Raw genomic sequence first — 18,706 nt, 5'->3', positions numbered from 1 at the left:
CAAGAGTCCAGGCCGCCATTGCATACGGGGTTTGACAGCCTAACACGTGACGCCGGTGACGCAGCCGTCTCCCTGGAGATCCTCTCAACATTCTATTTCTGACCGTTGCGTGACGTATTGATCAATGGACCGAGATCCGTCACTGAGGAAGATGGCCGATGAGGACGATGAGCAGGCGGTGAGTCCGGCTCCATTGTTTAACATTTTCAAAGCGCTCAGGGCGGTTATTGATCGCTGCCTCCTGACGCTGGGCACTCAAGAGCAGCGGCGGGAATGAAGCACCCGGAAAACGGTCAAATTTAACTGTTGCCTATCTCCGCAGATACAGATTGTTGTCCAAAGCCTTGTCGTGAACGAAATAGCCAGACATCAGGAGCTGTAATTAACCCTGCTTCTCTGTGACCAGTTTTAATGGGGTCGGGTCGCATTTGCCTTCAGGAAGGAACCTGATGCCTTGAGGGGCGTCTCATTTTTATTTGTTTAGCGAATATGCATGTCATGGTGTGGAGAATTGAGGGTTACAGGATGAACGGAGAGGAGTTTTTTAAATTTTTCCGGGGTTGTGAGTGTCGCTGGCGAGGGTAATAGCTCTCATTTCACCCCTAACTCTGCAATCTTCTATTGTGCATTATAACCCTCAACACGACATAATGGTCACATTTTATTTTGTATGTATTCTCACATTCTGTGGTTTTTGGTCCTTTTTTTTTATTTTTCTCATTTTGAGCACAAGTGCTTATGTTTAAAATGACGTTACAATTTACCTTTAATGATCCCTTGTATAATTTATCAGGATATTATACAAAAGGATATTTTACAAATGCCACCTTATATTTGTACGTTTGAGTACAAGAGTAGTGAGGTCTTGCTTCAATTGTCTAGGACTTTGGTTAGACCACACCTGGAATACTGTGTGCAGTTTTGGTCCCCTTACTTCAGAGAGGATATTATTGCCATAGAGAGAGTGCAACAAAGGTTCACCACTCTTGTTCCAGGGATGATGGTTCTGTCTTATGAAGAGAGTTTTGGCAAACGTTTGAGCTTTGAAGAATGAGAGGTGATCTCATTGAAACCTACAAAATACTTAAAGGAATGGACAGGGTAGATGCAGGTAAGATGTTTCCCTTAGGCATAATTTCAAAATAAGGGGGATGCCACTTAGGACCAAGATAAGGAGAAATTTCTTTCTCCTTAGGGTTGTGAACACAAAGGGTTGTGAATCTTTGGAATTCTCTTCCACAGAGAGCTATACAAGCTCAGTTGTGTATGTTTAAAGCAATAATCAATACATTTCTGATTAACAATAACACAAAGGGTTATGGGGATAGTGGATGTAAAAGGCATTGAAATGTCTAATCAGCCATGATCGTATTAAATGGCAGAGCAGGCTTGATGGGCTGAATGGCCTACTCCTATGTTCCAATGTTCCTATTTCACTTTATTGCTTGTAGGGAGAATTCATTGACACAATCAGGTCATTGGAATCATTGCTTGCACTGAGAGCAGTCAGGCCAGGAGGTTGACTGGTTTGAACAAAGAACAAAGAAAAGTACAGCACAGGAACAGGCCCTTCGGCCCTCCAAGCCTGTGCCGACCATGCTGCCTGTCTAAACTAAAATCTTCTACACTTCCTGGGTCCGTATCCCTCTATTCCCATCCTATTCATGTATTTGTCAAGATCACTAATAAATGTCACTATCGTCCCTGCTTCCACCACCTCCTCCGGCAGCGAGTTACAGGTACCCACTGCCCTCTGTAAAAAAAACTTGCCTCGTACATCTCTAAACCTTGCCCCTCGCACCTTAAACCTATGCCCTCCAGTAATTGACCCCTCTACCCTGGGAAAAAGCCTCTGACTATCCACTCTGTCTATGCCCCTCATAATTTTGTTGGCCTCTATCAGGTCGCCCCTCAACCTCCGTTGTTCCAGTGAGAACAAAGCGAGTTTATTGAACCGCTCATCATAGCTAATGCCCTCCATACCAGGCAACATCCTGGTAAATCTCTTCTGCACCCTCTCTAAAGCCTCCACGTCCTTCTGGTAGTGTGGTGACCAGAATTGAACACTATACTCCAAGTGTGGCCGAACTAAGGTTCTATACAGCTGCAACATGACTTGCCAATTCTTATACTCAATGCCCTGGCCATTGAAGGCAAGCATGCAGAATGCCTTCTTGACTACCTTCTCCACCTGTGTTGCCCCTTTCAGTGACCTGTGGACCTGTACACCTAGATCTCTCTGACTTTCAATACTCTTGAGGGTTCTACCATTCACTGTATATTCCCTACCTGCATTAGAGCTTCCAAAATGCATTACCTCACATTTGTCCGGATTAAACTCCATCTGCCATCTCTCTGCCAAGTCTCCAAACGATCTAAATCCTGCTGTATCCTCTGACAGTCCTCATCGCTATCCTCAATTCCACCAACCTTTGTGTCGTCTGCAAACTTACAAATCAGACCAGTTATATTTTCTTCCAAATCATTTATATATACTACGAACAGCATAGGTCCCAGCACTGATCCCTACGGAACACCACTAGTCACAGCCCTCCAATTAGAAAAGCATCCTTCCATTGCTACTCTCTGCCTTCTATGACCTAGCCAGTTCTGTATCCAGCTTGTCAGCTCACCCCTGATCCCGTGTGACTTCACCTTTTGTACCAGTCTACCATGAGGGACCTTGTCAAAGGCCTTACTGAAGTCCATACAGACAACATCCACTGCCCTACCTGCATCAATCATCTTTGTGACCTCTTCGAAAAACTCTATCAAGTTAGTGAGGCACAACCTCCCCTTCACAAAATCATGCTGCCTCTCGCTAATTCGTCCATTTGCTTCCAAATAGGAGTAGATCCTATTTTGTTTGATAATGTAAAGGGCCGTACGACATTGTACTGTGCTGTACAAGTTGTTGCTATTACAACCTTTTCAAGTAAGAAGTCTTACAACACCAGGTTAAGTCCAACAGGTTTGTTTCAAACACTAGCTTTCGGAGCACTGCTCATTCCTCGCCTGAGGAAGGAGCAGTGCTCCGAAAGCTAGTGTTTGAAACAAACCTGTTAGACTTAATCTGGTGTTGTAAGACTTCTTACTGTGCTCACCCCAGTCCAGCATCTCCACATCATGGCAACCTTTTCAAGATACAATCTCAACATGCAGTTTTCCAGATAGGGCTACATGTATAAAGTGAAGTAGACACAGATGGAAGATGTTATTCCCCACTCCCTCAAAATGTATCCTTCCTGAAGGTGCAGGTATATTGCAATATTTAACTGAAAGATAAGCATACTTACCTTCTTGGTGTCAACCTTGAATCCAGGCTGCCTGTCTTCATGGAAATTGTGTCTGTGAACAGCACATCCTTTGCTGGAGATGACAGGGCTTCAGAGTGTGACAGCGATGAGTGCATCCTCTTGCAGTCATTTCAGAGTTGCATACCCGAAAGCATCACGTGGGCTCGTGTAGCTAAAGTTGTAGTCAGACTTTTTTCTGTGTCTTAATTAGACTTGTGTATAGGGGAGGTGGCTCGGTCTTGATCATGTCAATTTTGCCATCACTCATAGTTAGCGGTTAGGTTGCTGTGCTCTGAGAGGGAAGGGGGTGTGCCTGGACACTGAACGTTGTGTTGGGTTTTCTATAGGCCTTGGTTGTTTAATATTTCCACATTTTCCCGAAAACAAATATCCTATACTGACCTATTCCCACACCGTTTCATCCAAAATGGTGCACTGTAACTTTTGTGTTGCAACTCAGTAGGCAAGACTAGTTTAAATTCTTCAAGTCAGGTAGGGTTAGACAGGGTGGCATGATGGCGCAGTGGTTAGCACTGCTGCCTCGTGGGTTCGATTGTGGTCCTGGGTCACTGTCCATGTGGAGCTTGATCATTCTCCCCGTGCCTGCATGGGTGCTGCCCCCACAACCAAATAAGATGTGCAGGGAGGCTGGATAGGCCACGCTAAATTGCCCTTTATTGGGAAAAAAAAGAGAATTGGGTACTCTAAATTTATTTGAAAAAAGGAAAATAAAAGTAGGATTAGACAGTGGAGCATAATGAACCGATCTCAGAATGGAGAAGGCAAGGGATGGAAGTAGGGATATGGGTGGTGTTATAATTAAGCGTCAAGGAAGGGGTGGTGATCAGTGGCATTGGGTAGAAGTGAGGTATGAAACAGCCAGAGATCAGCAGAGGCAAATTCTTGCATGGTGCTGGGGGAGGTTACATGTGGAGATGGTGTTGTGGGTGGGGAAAACAATTCAGAAGTTATTATAAAATGGAAAATGAGACTGAGTTCAGGAAGCTTGTGAGAGGCTGGGATATAAAGACAGTGCTGGCAGTGAAAGGTATTGAAATCTTATTCATGGTGGATGGAGGGCATCCTGTTCTTATTTAGAGGGAGTGAAGGCCACTTGGGTCATATGGGGAGGGTGTCCTGAAGGCTAAATTAAATTGCAATTTTAGACCAGAGTTATCAGAACCACATTGAGGTCATTTTGGCAGTTGACTTCCAATAATTATTTTAATGCCCGCTTTTACATTTGCTGTTCCAAAGATTTTGGACCTAGTGGTGAAAATGTTTGACCCAAGATATCCCAAGCTGGTAGTTTGGAGGAACTCCCAATGATACATTGCATGGATCCAAATTGGTTCCACCTAGAACTGTCTCAGAGATGTTGGTGTAGAGGGACAGTTTTTGAAAACGTGGCTGATAGGTACACATGCATACCTTGGTTGTTAATTCTACCTGGGAGATCTTTTGATACATGCTATCACAAATCCAGCACTATACACTATAAAACAATATATTCTGGGAGGAAGATGTGTGAATAATGTACAATATATGATTATCATAACAAAAAATAATAAGACTATTTTGCCTTGTAGTTTGATGAAGATGTGGAGGAGAGCGGAAGTGGTGCAGAGGGTGGTCAAGGCAGAAGAAAACGATTGTTTTCTAAGGAATGTAAGTTATAATGCTGGTAAAATATTTAAGAATCAACAATGTATTACAAATCTAGTAACATGTCTAAAACCCAAATCTCAAAGTTCATTTTTCTGCATAAAATAGTTAAAAGTTACAATTACTAGACTCCATGTAACTCCTTCGGTTTTCACTATTTGATGGTACAGTATATGATTTGGGAGCAAAGTTTTGAATTAGCCATGAGCAAGCAGAGTTTGCATTCATTAACAAGATGGTGCTGCAATACTGATGCTATGCTGATGCTTTCTTTTTACTTTGATAATTAAATGACATTTATGCAAAATCTTCTTGTGAATTTTCTTTGTAGCTTGTGCCATTGGGAACTATCTGTAAAGGAAGATTTAAAAAATAAAATAAAATCATGATTCCTGTCGAAGCTTTGTACTTTTATTCATATACTGCCTCAAAGTAGTGTTTCCCAGTTTTGCTTAAAAATGCATGCTTTTCAATTTAATCTTGTTTTTATTTATTTTTTAATTAAGGGGCAATTTAGTGTGGCCAGTCCACTGACCCTGCACATCTTTGGGCTGTGGGGTGAAACCCACACACACACGGGATTTAATGTTTTTTTTTTAATCGAGTACAAAAAAATAGAATATTTTATTCTTCGTTGGTGGTGGTCGTACGACCAGGCAAAGATTAAGGGTCGTGCTCTCTTCTAGTAAGTGGTTGGTTATAGTAGATGGGTGGAGGAGTCGGATATCCTTGTTTGAAGTACATGGAATTACAATTAAGAGACAGGCCATTCTAATTCTTATTGTATTCTTTCCAAACAGTAAGATGTATGATGTATGGTTTTGGCGATGACCAGAATCCTTATACTGAATCAGTGGATATCCTGGAGGATCTTGTCATAGAATTTATTACAGAGATGGTGAGCTGAGCTTTGTTTTATCATAGTTGTATTCTGCTAACTAGGTACCAAGCTTTAAGTACTGTTAGAGGTGAAAATATTCACACGGAGGCCTGAGGATGAGTAAAGAAACAGTTTATTCTATCAGATCTGGGAGAAAAGGCTTGAGGCTCCGCAGCCTATTGACAGCACCCTTTCTCACTTGAGCTAAGGCTCACACGGGTTAATATACAGATTCAAGGGGCGGAATTAAATTTATTCTTATTTACATACAATCAATCAACTATATTCGCATTACAACTCATTACATGCATTCAATCAGTTTTCTTAGAATCTCAGTTATCACATATATGGTTAAAGTGGGTGTTGTCTTACCCACCCCTAACTTCATACAGAAGTAATTCAAAACTAACACAAGGATATGTCCTGTCTGCAGCTGTGGACCTTGAGCTTTATCAAGGATACATTGTACTCCTTGTTCTGTGAAGCTGTTATCAGTGGCTGTTAAAATACACCCTGTACATAACCACACCTGGTTCTCGTGAGGTAGCTTACGTTCAGCCATTTTGTGTCTTTAGTATTGCTTTAATAACTAACAGCCATTTTGTGTCCTTAAGCATTGTGTATACACTTTCTATTTCGACAAATTGCCTCTTTTAAACAGGCATCTAAGCCAATGAGTACCTTTTGTCTCATCAGAACTATTCAGAATTAATATAGAAGCACAAATGTAGTTACAGAACCACCTATAATTTATATCATAGGCCAGTATCAGAAAATGCCCTCCAACAAGTACCATGCCCTGAGAGGGTGTCGGCGATCATGGGCTTCCGTATTAATTTTGCTCTGGAGAGATGAATCATCTTCACATTCACCCAGTTAGCGAGTCTCTTTAAAAAATTGTTCTTTGTCAACCTCAATCTCTTTTACCATCCATCTTTCCCACCAGCATCAGACTTTCTAAATCAGGATTTCTTATTACCTGCCCAAGAAATTCCAACTGTCTCTTCCTCATCTTGGTAGTGCAATTTTTCCAAGATATTTTCATTATTTATCTCAAAAAAACAACTCTGCAGCTTCAATTCTCTGCATTGCTTCACTAATTGTTGAACATTCGCTTCTGTATGTCAAAATTGGTGTCTATAGCATTCCAGGATTCTCAGCTTTGTTTTCATGGCTAATTTTGAGGATGAGTTGCTGGGTATAAATTTAATAGGGCATTGTAATGAAAGGCTGGGGTTCTTAGAGTTATGACAGCATTTATTAACAAATTCATAACACAACATGTTTTGCTCAGTTCAAGTCAAGCAAAGCTTTGAAAACAATTGTTTGAAATACTTAAAAAAAAGAACTTTTATTTATTCAGAGCGTTCCTACTTTTCGAAGGTTCCAAAGTACTTCGCATACAATGAATTACATTTTAAGTACAGCCACCATTGTTAGCTAGGTGAACCCAGCGGCCATTTTATATGCAAAGTATTTTACAAATAGCAACAAACTGGATGATCTGATTATCTGTTTTAGATGGTATTGGTTGGAGAGGAATGTGTGCCAGATTTCTGGAATCTTTAACATTGGTTTTATCCACTGTAACAGGAAGACACGGCATCAGTTTGATGTCTTAGCCAAAGGGTGGCAGCAATGATGGAATATACCTTCAATACTGCACTGGTTTCTACCTAGAATATGTCCAAAAATTCTGGAGTTGGTTGAGGGCGAAGATTAATGCTGTGCAATGCAAGCACGAAATGTAATATTCAGCCTCCTGGGGATTTCAGTTATTATGTGTGCAATTTAGTGGCCAGCAGAAATAAAAACAGAAAATGCTGGAAACACTCAGCAGGCCACGTAGCATCTGTGGAGAGAGAAACAGAATTAATGTTTCAGGTCAGTGATGATGCTGCCTGACCTGTTCAGCATTTTCTGTTTTTATTTGATTTCTAGTATTTGCAGTATTTTGCTTTTGTGCAAGCAGATTTGGACCCACAGGGCTAAGCTGACAATTGCAAAATCAGTGCTAATTAGCCTCGTTTAGCAAAGTCATGAGCGAAGAATTATTGGCATGGAAAATGAAAATATTTATGGTACAAAGTAAGAGTCCTACCCTGTACATCCTTCTGAGATTAATGGTAATGAACCTTGTTGGAGCAGAGTAGAAGAATCTTCATTCTGGACCTATGCTTCTTATTAACAATGTTACACAATCTGTCTTGCGTAAGTGGAAAATGATTGCACCACAAATATTAATTATTCAGTTACTATGCAGTTTACAAAAGCAGAAAAGTCTATACTCCAAATTTACTCTATTCCCAGTAGTATCTGTTATTGGGACACTTCATATTTCATAGCAGTTTGCTGTGGCATAGAAAACACTATTTGTAAACGGAAGTCACCATAGTCCCCAAGGGCCATCGGCACCTGTCCCCTTTTGAGAGAGAGCTGACTGATGGAGATTTAACCTGAGGGTCATCACACCTCAGGCAAGGAGCAAGATTGGGACGGCACGGCCTTCATGGATAACCTCAGTCGGGATGGGAATTGAACTGTGCTATTGGCATCATTCTGCATCACAAACCAGCCGTGTAGCCAACTAAGCTAACTGGCCCCCAGAAATATATTATTTAAGGACGAGCAGACATACCAATAAACAATATAATAGAATAGATTGTTTTCTGGATCTAGTGGAAATTGCCCATAAAATTCAGGCGATCTAAACTATATAGAATTTGCAACACGGAGACCATTTTTTGCTCATTGTGCTCGTGCTGACTACTTGAAAGAGCTATCGGTTAGACCCATAATCCTCGTGTTTCCCTGTACCCCAGCCGAGTGGAGGCTCAAACCTACGTTTGAAGGTTGTCAACTAGTGAAAATACTTCTTTAAGTGGCGATGGCCATTTAGTTATAAGTTTGAAAGCATCAGTTGAACAAACTAAAAATTATGTTTTTGTTTTTACTGTATTTAAGCTTTCCAGCGACAGATAATTTGGAATTTATCCTTCATCTGAGCAGAAATTACTGCTTGCTTACTTATAAGTTTCATGTTGAATAACGTATCATAATTATTACCTTCATTAGTCCTAATATCTTGGCACTGCAAATTTTTGTACAATTGAATGAATGCGAAATAGAAGTGTATTCTTTGGGATATTTTTCATTTTATACATAAAATTGTGACATTTGCAATTCTGCCTTTATGTAGACTCACAAGGCCATGTCAATCGGACGTCAGGGCCGGGTTCAAGTAGAAGATATTGTCTTTCTTATCCGTAAAGATCCTCGGAAGTTTGCAAGGGTAAAGGACCTGTTGACAATGAATGAAGAATTGAAACGTGCCAGGAAGGCTTTTGATGAAGCTAATTATGGCTCCTAGTTCTCAGATGGGAACATATAATGGAACAAATGGTAACTCAGCATTGCCGGACTTTGAAACATGTATTAGAGGCACAAACTTTCACCCTAGCCCTGACCACATACATCACAATATGGACTGTTGCGGTAGAGTCTGGCTCTGGTCTGAGAAATCTGATGATTTGTCTACTCTTTTCATTTCATCAATGTAAATAATGTTGGCTAAACAATAGAATGGAACTTTTTTATAGTTTGTCTTTAAAAAATGATTGTACAAATAATTAGTGTATATGAGCAGTCTGTAACTTGGCCAGTCCTGTAATAAATATTAAAAGTGATGACTGTTCAAAAAAAATGTTGTCAAGTGCTTTGGTTAATAATTTTTCATACGTTCTTGGACTTTCAATCTATATCTGCACAACTTGTTGCCATATTTTTGTCATACTTTATTATATTGTATTCCAAGTTCTTATGCCCAAATTTAAAAGTATTTGGCTGTGTGTGCTTGACACTCCATATGAGCTGACCACCAGGTTCCCAAAAAATGCTGAAAAAACAACTTTCTGTTCTTTAAGTTTTAATTAATGCTGCAACAGCACATTCCCCCTGTGTCTGAAGGGTCTCACCCCCACAACCCAAAAAAGATGTGCAGGGTAGGTGAATTGGCCACGCTAAATTACCCCTTAATTGGAAAAAAAAGAATTGGGTACTCTACTCTTTTTAAAAAATATATATTAACTCTGCAACTAAACATTTCTAATAGCCAAAATAACAGTTTACATTTTAAAAAATTAAGAACATAAAATCATGCTATTATGACATGTTTAATTTATCCACTAACTGGGGCAATGTCTTGGTCAATCAGTCAACCTGCCTGGTTTGAATTTGAACAAAAGCTTGGCAGCTAACTTCACTGTGCATCCAGCAGCTCTTCTACCAATCAGAGTCCACTTGCCAACCAATCAGCGCTCTTTTCTCATGCAGTATAAATTATTATTCACTTTACTATTGTCCTGATAAGTGTAAGATGAAAGCTTTGACAACATGTCTCTTTTTCAGAAATGCTCCAGTTTAGTACCACCAACAACTGTTATTACTTACAGCTGTGGTACAAAAGAATGCCGATGTATCAGCTAGCCCATATTCGGACTTTATTTATAATATCTTATGATTTAGGTTTGAAGCAACTGTTCAGCTTGATAAGTATGCTAGGTGCGACTTGTGTTAATTATGGGGAGTTTACAATGTAGTGTTGTACAATGTATCTGTATTGCACTTTAATGTAGTAAAACCACCCTCGGTGCTTCACGGAAGCATGGTCAAAATAAATGAGCTACCTAAGAAACTTTTTAAGTGCCATGACCAAAAGCTTGGTAAGATTTTGTTTTTAAGGAGTGTCTTAAAGTAGGAAAAATAGTTTTTATGAAAGGAATTCCAGAGTTCAGGGTCCTGGGAAATGAATGCATAGTGCTGCTGGAATAATTACAAATGTTCAGGAGTCAGGAACACAGATATACTGGAGGGTGCAGGCAATTACAGAGATAAGGACGGGTAAGAAGAATTTTAAAACCAGGATGAAAAATTTAAAATTGAGCCTTTGCTTAATCAAAGGACAATGTAGATCAGCAAACACCAAGGTTATGGGTGAACGAGACTTAATGCAGTTGAGGACATGGACAGCAGAGTTTTGAATTATCTCAAATTTGGGTAACTACCAATAGTCAAGTCTACAGGTAAAAAATAAACAGTTGAGATTTCAGCAGCAGATGAGTTGAGATGAAGGCAGAGTTGAACGTCACAGAGATGGAATTAGAAGATCTTAGTGATGGCATCGATATGTGACCTTAATCATCTTGGGATCGATTATAACCGCAAGGTTGTGAACACTTTATTGCTCTCCCTAGCAACTCAGTCAGTGACTAAGGAATAATATCTTTATTATTGTCGCAAGTAGGCTTACATTAACACTGCATTGAAGTTACTGTGAACATCCCCTGTTCGGGTACAGAGGGAGAATTCAGAATGTCCAATTCACCTAACAAGCACGTCTTTCGGGACTTGTGGGAGGAAACCCACGCAGACACGGGGAGAATGTGCAGACTCTGCACAGACAGTGACACAAGCGGGAATCAAACCTGTGACTCTGGTGCTGCAACAGTGCTATCCACTATGCTACCATGCCGCCCCTGGGTGCGATCTAATGGCCGCACTGCGCCGCAGCTTTCCGGGATGTATCCGGCTCGTGGGATCCACGATCTCTTGCAAAATGTTGCGATGTAAGTCCTGCATATTGTGGGCGGGATCACTGACAAATATGCATATTAGAACGAGTCAGTTAGCCTCACTAATGTGCAGATTCCCAAGGTACCTGAGACTGGGATTTATCCCCTTTGCCTCAGAGACCTCGGGCGTGCTCTGTTTGGTACTGGTTTCACAAATAGGGACCAGATGGAACGGCACTCGTGGGGTCTCCCAGAAGATCGGAGAACCCCAGCTGCATGCCCTTTGGGCAGGGTGATGCTCGGCAGTGCTGGTGTTACTAGGCACCTTGGCAGTGCTAGCCTGGCATTCTGGCAGTGCCACCTGGGTGTCCAGGTGGTATTGACAGCTGGCATAGGCACTGCAGGCTGCCAGGTCGGGGGTCACTTAAGGTCGCCATTTAAAAATGGCGTCCTGATCTCTCGCTACACCGGGGAGTTCTGGTGAGTGGTGTATAGTGCATGTGAGACCTTGGCTGCACGTCCCCCACTGAGGCCCCTTTATACAACGCGAGTCATGCCCACTATGGGACTTCTTTCCCAAATAGTTGAATCGCGCCACAGGCTTTGGTCTTCTCGACATTTAATTGAAGGACATTTCTGTTCATACTGAACTGAAGTTGGACAAGTAGTCTTCTGCGGTTCTTATGCTCAGTCTGACAAATGAGAGATAGTGGTGAGAGAACTGGACGTCATCAGCACATATGAAAACTTATGTAGCATTTCCAGACGATATCACTGAGGTGTAGCATGTAGATAACAAATAGGGGTAAAGGATAGATCCTTGGGACATTTAGAGTTAACAATGTGGGAAGAGAAGCAATTGCAAATGGTTCTCTTGATATGATTGGATAGATAAGAGTGGAACCACTAAGTGCAATCCCATCCACTTGGAAGATGTGTAGTCAAATATATCAGAGACTAGACCGATCAAGAAGGTTAGTTTCCCCTTACCATGTCATTGATAAGACTTGGCTTCACATTGAGGATTCCCTTCATCGTGTTGTGTGGTGTTATCACTGTGCTTAATGGGATCGGCATTGAACACCATGCCAGGGGTTCAACCTTTGTTTAACGAAGAGTACAGGAAGGCATGCAAGGAGCAGCACCAGGCATATCTAAAAATTAGGTGTCAACCTGTTGAAGCTATAACAGGGGACAGATTGTGTGCGAAATAACAGAAGCAGCAAGTGATAGACAGCCAAGTGATTTCACAACCAACAAATCAAATCTAAGCTCTGCAGTCCAGACATATGCAGTCATCAATGGTGGTGCACAATTTTTAGAAACTCAATGGAAGAGGAGGCTCCACAAGTATTTCCATCTTCAAAGATGAAGGAGCCCATCACATCAATGCAAAGAGAAGTCTGAAGCATTTGCAACAATTTTCAGCCAGAAGGGCTGAGTGGATGGTCCATCTTGGTCTTCGGAGGTCCCCAGCAATGTAGATGCCAGTCTTCTGCCAATTTAATCCACTCCACATGATATCAAGAAAAGGCAGAAGGCACGGGATACAACGGAGGCTATGGGCACTGGATACAACAGAGGCTATGGGCCCTGACAATATTACAGCAGTAGTACTGAAGATGCGCTGCAGAACTTGCAGAGACCTAGTCAATTTGTTTCAGGAAAGCTTCAATATTGGCAAATACCCGACAACATGGAAATTTGCCCAGTTAGATCCTGTACACAAAAAGCAGGACAAATCCAACTTGGCCTATCAGTCTACTCTTAATCATTAATAAAGTGATGGAAGGGATCATCAACAGTGCTACCAAGCTGCACTTGCTTAGCAAAAACCTGAGTGAAGCTTCAATGTGCCCCAGCAAAACTGGAGTCAATGGGAATCAGGGGAAAAGTTCTACATTGGTTGGAGTCAGACTAGCACAAAGTAAGATGGTTGTGATTATTGGAGGACAATCATCTCTGCTCCAGGGCATCACTGCAGGTATTCCTCAGGGAAGTGTCCTCAGTCCAACCATCTCCAGCTGCTTTATCAATGACGTTTCTTTCATCATAAGGTCAGAAATGCAGATGTGTGCCGTGACTGCATAATGTTCAGCAACACATGCGACTCCTCAGATCCTGAAGCAGTCCTTGTCCAAATGTAGCAAGACCTGGACAATATCCAGGCTTGGGCTGACAAGTGGCAAGCAACAATCACGCTACACAAATGCCAGGCAACGACCCATCTCAAGCAAGAGAATCTAACCATTGTCTCTTGACATTCATTACGGTATTACCATCGCTGAATCCCCCACTAGCAACATCCTGGGGGTTATCATTGACCAGAAACTGAACTGGACTAGCCATATAAATACTGTGGCTACAAGAGCAGGTCAGAGGCTAGAGATCCTGTACCTAACCTACCTTACCTAACTCACCAAAGCCTGTCCCATCATCTGCAAGTCAGGAGTGTTATGGACTACTCTCCATTTGCCTAGATGAGTGCAGCTCCAGCAACACCCAAAATGCTTGACACAATCAAAGAAGAAGCCACTTGATAGCTACCCCTTCCACAAATATTCATTCTCTTCCCAGCCGATGCACAATAGCAACAATGTGTACCATCTACAAGAAGCATTGCATGGGCTCACCTAAGCTCCTTAGACAATACCTTCCAAAACCACAACCACTACCATCTCGAACAACAAGGCCAGCAGACAAATGGGTATATTACCTAGAAGTTGCCCCTCAAATCACCCTGACGTTGAAATATATCACCTTTCCTTCACTGTTGTTGGCTCAAAATTTTGGAACTCCCTTCCTAACAACGCTGAGGACATATCTATACAACAAGATTGTAGCACTTCAGGAAGGCACTTCACCACCATCTTCGCAAAGGCAATTAGTGATTGGCAATAAATGCAACGCCCCATCCCATAAATTAATCAAAAAATATTTTGGTACTGTGGCACGGATTTAACCTGAGTAGAGGGATTCAAAGATGGAGTTAGGGATTTTGGAGGTGACAGCATGTTTAAGGACTTTGGAGAGAAAAGGGAGGTTGGAGATGAGGAGGCCATTTTAGTTGATGTTGCAAAAAATTCTCTATCTGCAGGTACTGTCCTTTTTCCCTTTAAATCTGCTGTCAACTCGCATCTCAAAAATAACCAAATCTTGACCACACCGTGCTTACAAGCAACTGTCCTATCACCAATCTCTCTTTTCTCTCCAAAGTCTTTAATGCGTTGGCTTCCAAATCTGTCTCCAATTTTCATAGAACTCCATGTTTGAATTCCTCCAATCAGGTTTCCATCCCTGCCGCAGCACTGAAACTGCTCATAAAGTCCTTTGCCTCCTCCGGCCAGTCAAAATAGAACCCTTGGTTCTGGTATGTGACCCACAGACGATCAGGGTACTGAACCCCAAACATCACCCCCTTGTAGAGAACAGCCTTCATCCGATTGTAACTGGCCCTCCGTCCGCTTGGCCAGCTCTGCTTCCAGGTCCTGATAAATACTCGACTTGTTCTCCTCCTATGTGCACTTCTTTCTTTGCCTCGCCCACCACTTTGTCAAGAAAATGATGCAGCCTCACCACTATCGCCCTTGGTGGTTCCCCTCGCTTGTGGCCACAACCTCAGTGCCCTGTGCTCTCGATCCACCATGGGAGAACAGTCAAAGACCCTCTCCCCATCAGCTTCTCCAACATGTTCGCCATATACTTGACGGCCTGCATTCCTTCAATACCCTCAGGCATCCCCATGATCTGGAGATTATGCCTCCTGGAGCGGTTTTCAAGATCTTCCAACTTCGACCTCAGCCTTATTGGCTGCTCGTCACCATTCCCATCTTGGCCTCCAGCGAGTTCAATTGATCCTTGTGCTCCCTCGACTCCTCCATTTTCTGGATTACCAGGCCCTGTGTCTTCTGCCTCTGCTCCATACGCTCAATAGCCACTCTAAGCAGCTCCACCACCTTCGCCAAATCCTCTGAGGCCTCCTTTCTTTGCTGCTGGAATATTGTTGTTGAGAAAGCTCACCAGCTGCTCCGTAGACCAGTGGGCGGGCAGCGCTGCCCCACCACTCTCTGCCATCTTTTCCTATGTCACACCTCCATTAATCGCTCGGTCAGGCTGCTGCCTCTTGCTCGTTACACTCTCCATCTGGTAAGCCATACCAGTCCCACCAGTGGAGTGTTACATTCCCCCACTGCTCATACCTTTTGCCACTAAACACCCTTCAGATCAGATGGGGAAGGGCCAAAAATTTCCACCGCGGGTGGGAGCCACTCCATGGCCGCCTCTGAAAGTTTCCATTCATGGCATTAGTAAGACCGCAGATTCTCACCTAGATAACATTGCCTGATTTCACCCTGTCTCAGCTCATCTGTTGCTGAAATCCTCAGTCATAGAAGCATAGAATCGATAGTGCAGAAGGAGACCATTCGGCCCATCGAGTCTGCACTGGCTCTTGGAAAGAGCACCCTACTTAAGCCCACGCCTCCACCCTATCCCTGAAACCCAATAACCCCACCTAACTTTTTTGGACACTAAGGGCAATTTATCATGGCCAATCGACCTAACCTGCACACCTTTGGACTGTGGGAGGAAACCGGAGCACCCGGAGGAAACCCACGCAGACACGGGGAGAACGTACAGACTCTGCACAGACAGTGACCCAAGACAGAAATTCAACCTGGGACTCTGGAGCTGTGAAGCAACTGTGCTAACCACTGTGCTACCATGCTGCCTTCATTACCTCCAGGTTTGTTTATTTTAATACATTTGTAGTTGGTTTCCCACATTCCACTCAAACTTGAGGTAATCCAAACTACGTTTCCTATGCATTTATTTACAGCAAGTCCCATTTTCCTATCACCCTGGGCTCGCTGACCTAGATTGGCTCCTAGTCAAGCAATCAATGTCTTGGTTTTAAAATTCTCATCTTTGTTTTCAAATCCCACCATTTCCTCAGCCCTCTCTGTAATCTCGTTCAACCCCATAGCCTTGTTAAATATCTGCACTCCTCTAATTCTGGCCTTTGTGCATCCCCAATTTTAATTGCTTCAGTATTTGTGGCTGTGCCTTCAGTTGTGTAGGCCCTAAGTTCTAGAATTCCCTCCCTAAACCCCTCCGCCCCTCGTACTCAATTTCCTGATTGAAGAGACTTCTTAAAATCTCTCTCTTTGATAGAGATTTTGGTCATCTGAGTTAATATTTCTTTATCTCAGTGTCATACTTTGTTTTGTAATGTGCCTTGGCCGTTTTATTATGTTACATTTTATAATTATAAGTTGCTGTTGCTCGGTACAGATGTTGAGAGAAGAAAGCAGTGAAATTCTCTTGATGGGAACATTTTTATCACAATTGATGAGTTGTAAAAATTAGTTTTTTAAATGAGGGGTTAAAGGGACGGAACAAGGTGAAAAGCTCAAAGGACGAGAATGTGCCAGAGGAGGAGGAAGAGAGACCAAGGTGTGAGTTGGTGGCAACTGCTACACCACCACTGCAACACTTTTAAGAGATACAACCAGTTGGAGAGGCTTCACTTGGGCCCTCAGCTAGGTTTCCCTCAAGGCCAACATGTCATGCAATTATCCACAATGAGGTTATGGATAGCACAAGTGAATGGACATTCTACAGGAAGGTGCAGCAAAGGGCAGTGATAGCTAATCCCCTGGTAGTATCTACAGAGTCAGCAGGGTGAGTTGAACAGGGAGGCATTGGCAGGGGAAGGTGTTGGGCGAGAAGGTTGGTAGAGAGTAGGATGGGGCTTTTGGAGTTTCTGTTTGTGAGGAGGCAGTGATAAGTGCCTCAATAGGCTCTTCAAAGGATGCCAAGAGAGACACAAAGGGAAGCTGTGGCTTATCTCAAAGGGAGTCAAGCTTGGGATAGTGGCAGGAGACTAAGAGGTTTGAGGATTGGGGTGGAATTTGAAAGGGCAGAGAACCCTCAAGAGTAGAAATAATAGAGGCAGGACTACAGAAGAGAGGAGTCTTGGAGAGGTAAAGAAAAGCGTTTTTAAAAACAACTTATGTGGAAATAGAAGTGATGGGCTTGGATCCAGAACAGGGGCCAAGATGCACATGTAAATAGCCACAGGAAAAGCTCAAGTTACATAGGCTTCAATACACAGCAATTATTAGGATAAGTATATCCCGGTATTAAGTAAGAAATTGAAAGGAGAAAATAAGCAGACATTCATAGTTAAAGTCAGAGGTCCCATGGTGGGGTGTTAGGATGCTGGACCAGACCCCCAAATTTATTAGGATACCGGACGAGCACCCAAAACAATATTTTTTCATTTGTAAAACTGTGAGGAAAAGACTTCAGCCCAGGGGTGATGTCTCTGACAATAGGTATCTTTTACGTTAAAACAAACTTTAATTTAAACACATAATTAACCACATGAACATCAAAGAAATAGCTTTACAATTATCAGTTAAACAGTTCTGAAACAAAAGGAAAATTTGAACTTCCCATCTTTCCCTGCTACTAACTCCAATTAAACAACATGATACAGTTCAAATGCCACTTATAAATACAGTTAACAAAACAGGGTATTGCTTAGCTATGTAGAAACCTTTGGAGAGAGCTCCTTTCAAAAGCAGATCCAGAATATTCTGTCTTGTCAGAGTCAAATCCTATGGCAAACTGCTAGTCAACTTAAAATATTCTAGTAGACTGCCAAACTAGGCAAATATTCTAGTGGACTGCCAAACTAGAGGCAAACTTGGCTCCTCCCATTAATTACATCATCCCACTAAATTCCATGATCTGTTTAGTTAGGACTAAACACCACACCCCGATAAATTATCTACACTCCAGGGAAACTCCAGAAATCAAAACACAATTCCATTAGCTTTATCAGTAACAAAGTAAGTGATTAAAATCAATAATGACTTCACTCTTTCATGACTTCTTAATCACAGCTTTCGCAGACGTACCGTTTAGGTACCTTAACCTGGGTTCTTTAATAATATTACTGCAATAAAGATATACCTTAACCCAGGCTTTTAAAAACATTACTGCAACAGATATAAAATACAATATATAACACTTTATACATACATGACAGGGATAAAATTATTTCTGAGGTTTTTTACCATTATAATTATTTTAATACCAATACTACCTGCATGTTGTTAATGAATTCAGGTTTGAACATTTATCTTGATGTCAGTGTTTCATTGCAATTAAATTGCTTTGTCACTTGAGTTAAATAGAAAATTATATATGAATGTACATATTTAGCACATGTAGGCGCTTATACTCTTCATTAATCCATATTTCAATTTAATAATGACAGCTTTGAG

The 18,706-nt window shown here is 42.0% G+C and overlaps 1 protein-coding gene across 2 annotated transcripts; it reads left to right on the top strand.

The window, feature by feature from the left end:
* Positions 1-33: 33 nt before the first annotated feature.
* taf13 (TATA-box binding protein associated factor 13) lies at positions 34-9,544 on the top strand. Of its 2 annotated transcripts, none has more exons than XM_038801930.1 (4): positions 34-178; positions 4,886-4,964; positions 5,762-5,859; positions 9,041-9,544. In XM_038801930.1, the coding sequence occupies exons 1-4, from the start codon at positions 125-127 to the stop codon at positions 9,209-9,211; spliced, it is 402 nt and encodes a 133-aa protein (XP_038657858.1). In that variant the 5' UTR covers positions 34-124; the 3' UTR covers positions 9,212-9,544. The 2 variants fall into 2 exon arrangements, with proteins under 2 accessions (XP_038657858.1, XP_038657859.1); XM_038801931.1 differs by lacking the exon at positions 34-178 and adding an exon at positions 1,090-1,111 and having other exon boundaries at positions 9,041-9,270.
* The last annotated feature ends 9,162 nt before the right edge of the window (positions 9,545-18,706 follow it).

Source organism: Scyliorhinus canicula, chromosome 7 (genome assembly GCF_902713615.1).
Source record: "Scyliorhinus canicula chromosome 7, sScyCan1.1, whole genome shotgun sequence".
Lineage (NCBI taxonomy): Eukaryota > Metazoa > Chordata > Chondrichthyes > Carcharhiniformes > Scyliorhinidae > Scyliorhinus > Scyliorhinus canicula.
This window is presented reverse-complemented; position numbering and strand designations above follow the sequence as displayed.

Coding starts and splice junctions, on each gene's coding strand:
- taf13 (XM_038801930.1), top strand. CDS start 125: ATGGACCGAGATCCGTCACTGAGGAAGATGGCCGATGAGGACGATGAG. Junction 179..4,885: donor ATGAGGACGATGAGCAGGCG/GTGAGTCCGGCT, acceptor TTTGCCTTGTAG/TTTGATGAAGATGTGGAGGA. Junction 5,860..9,040: donor TAGAATTTATTACAGAGATG/GTGAGCTGAGCT, acceptor GCCTTTATGTAG/ACTCACAAGGCCATGTCAAT.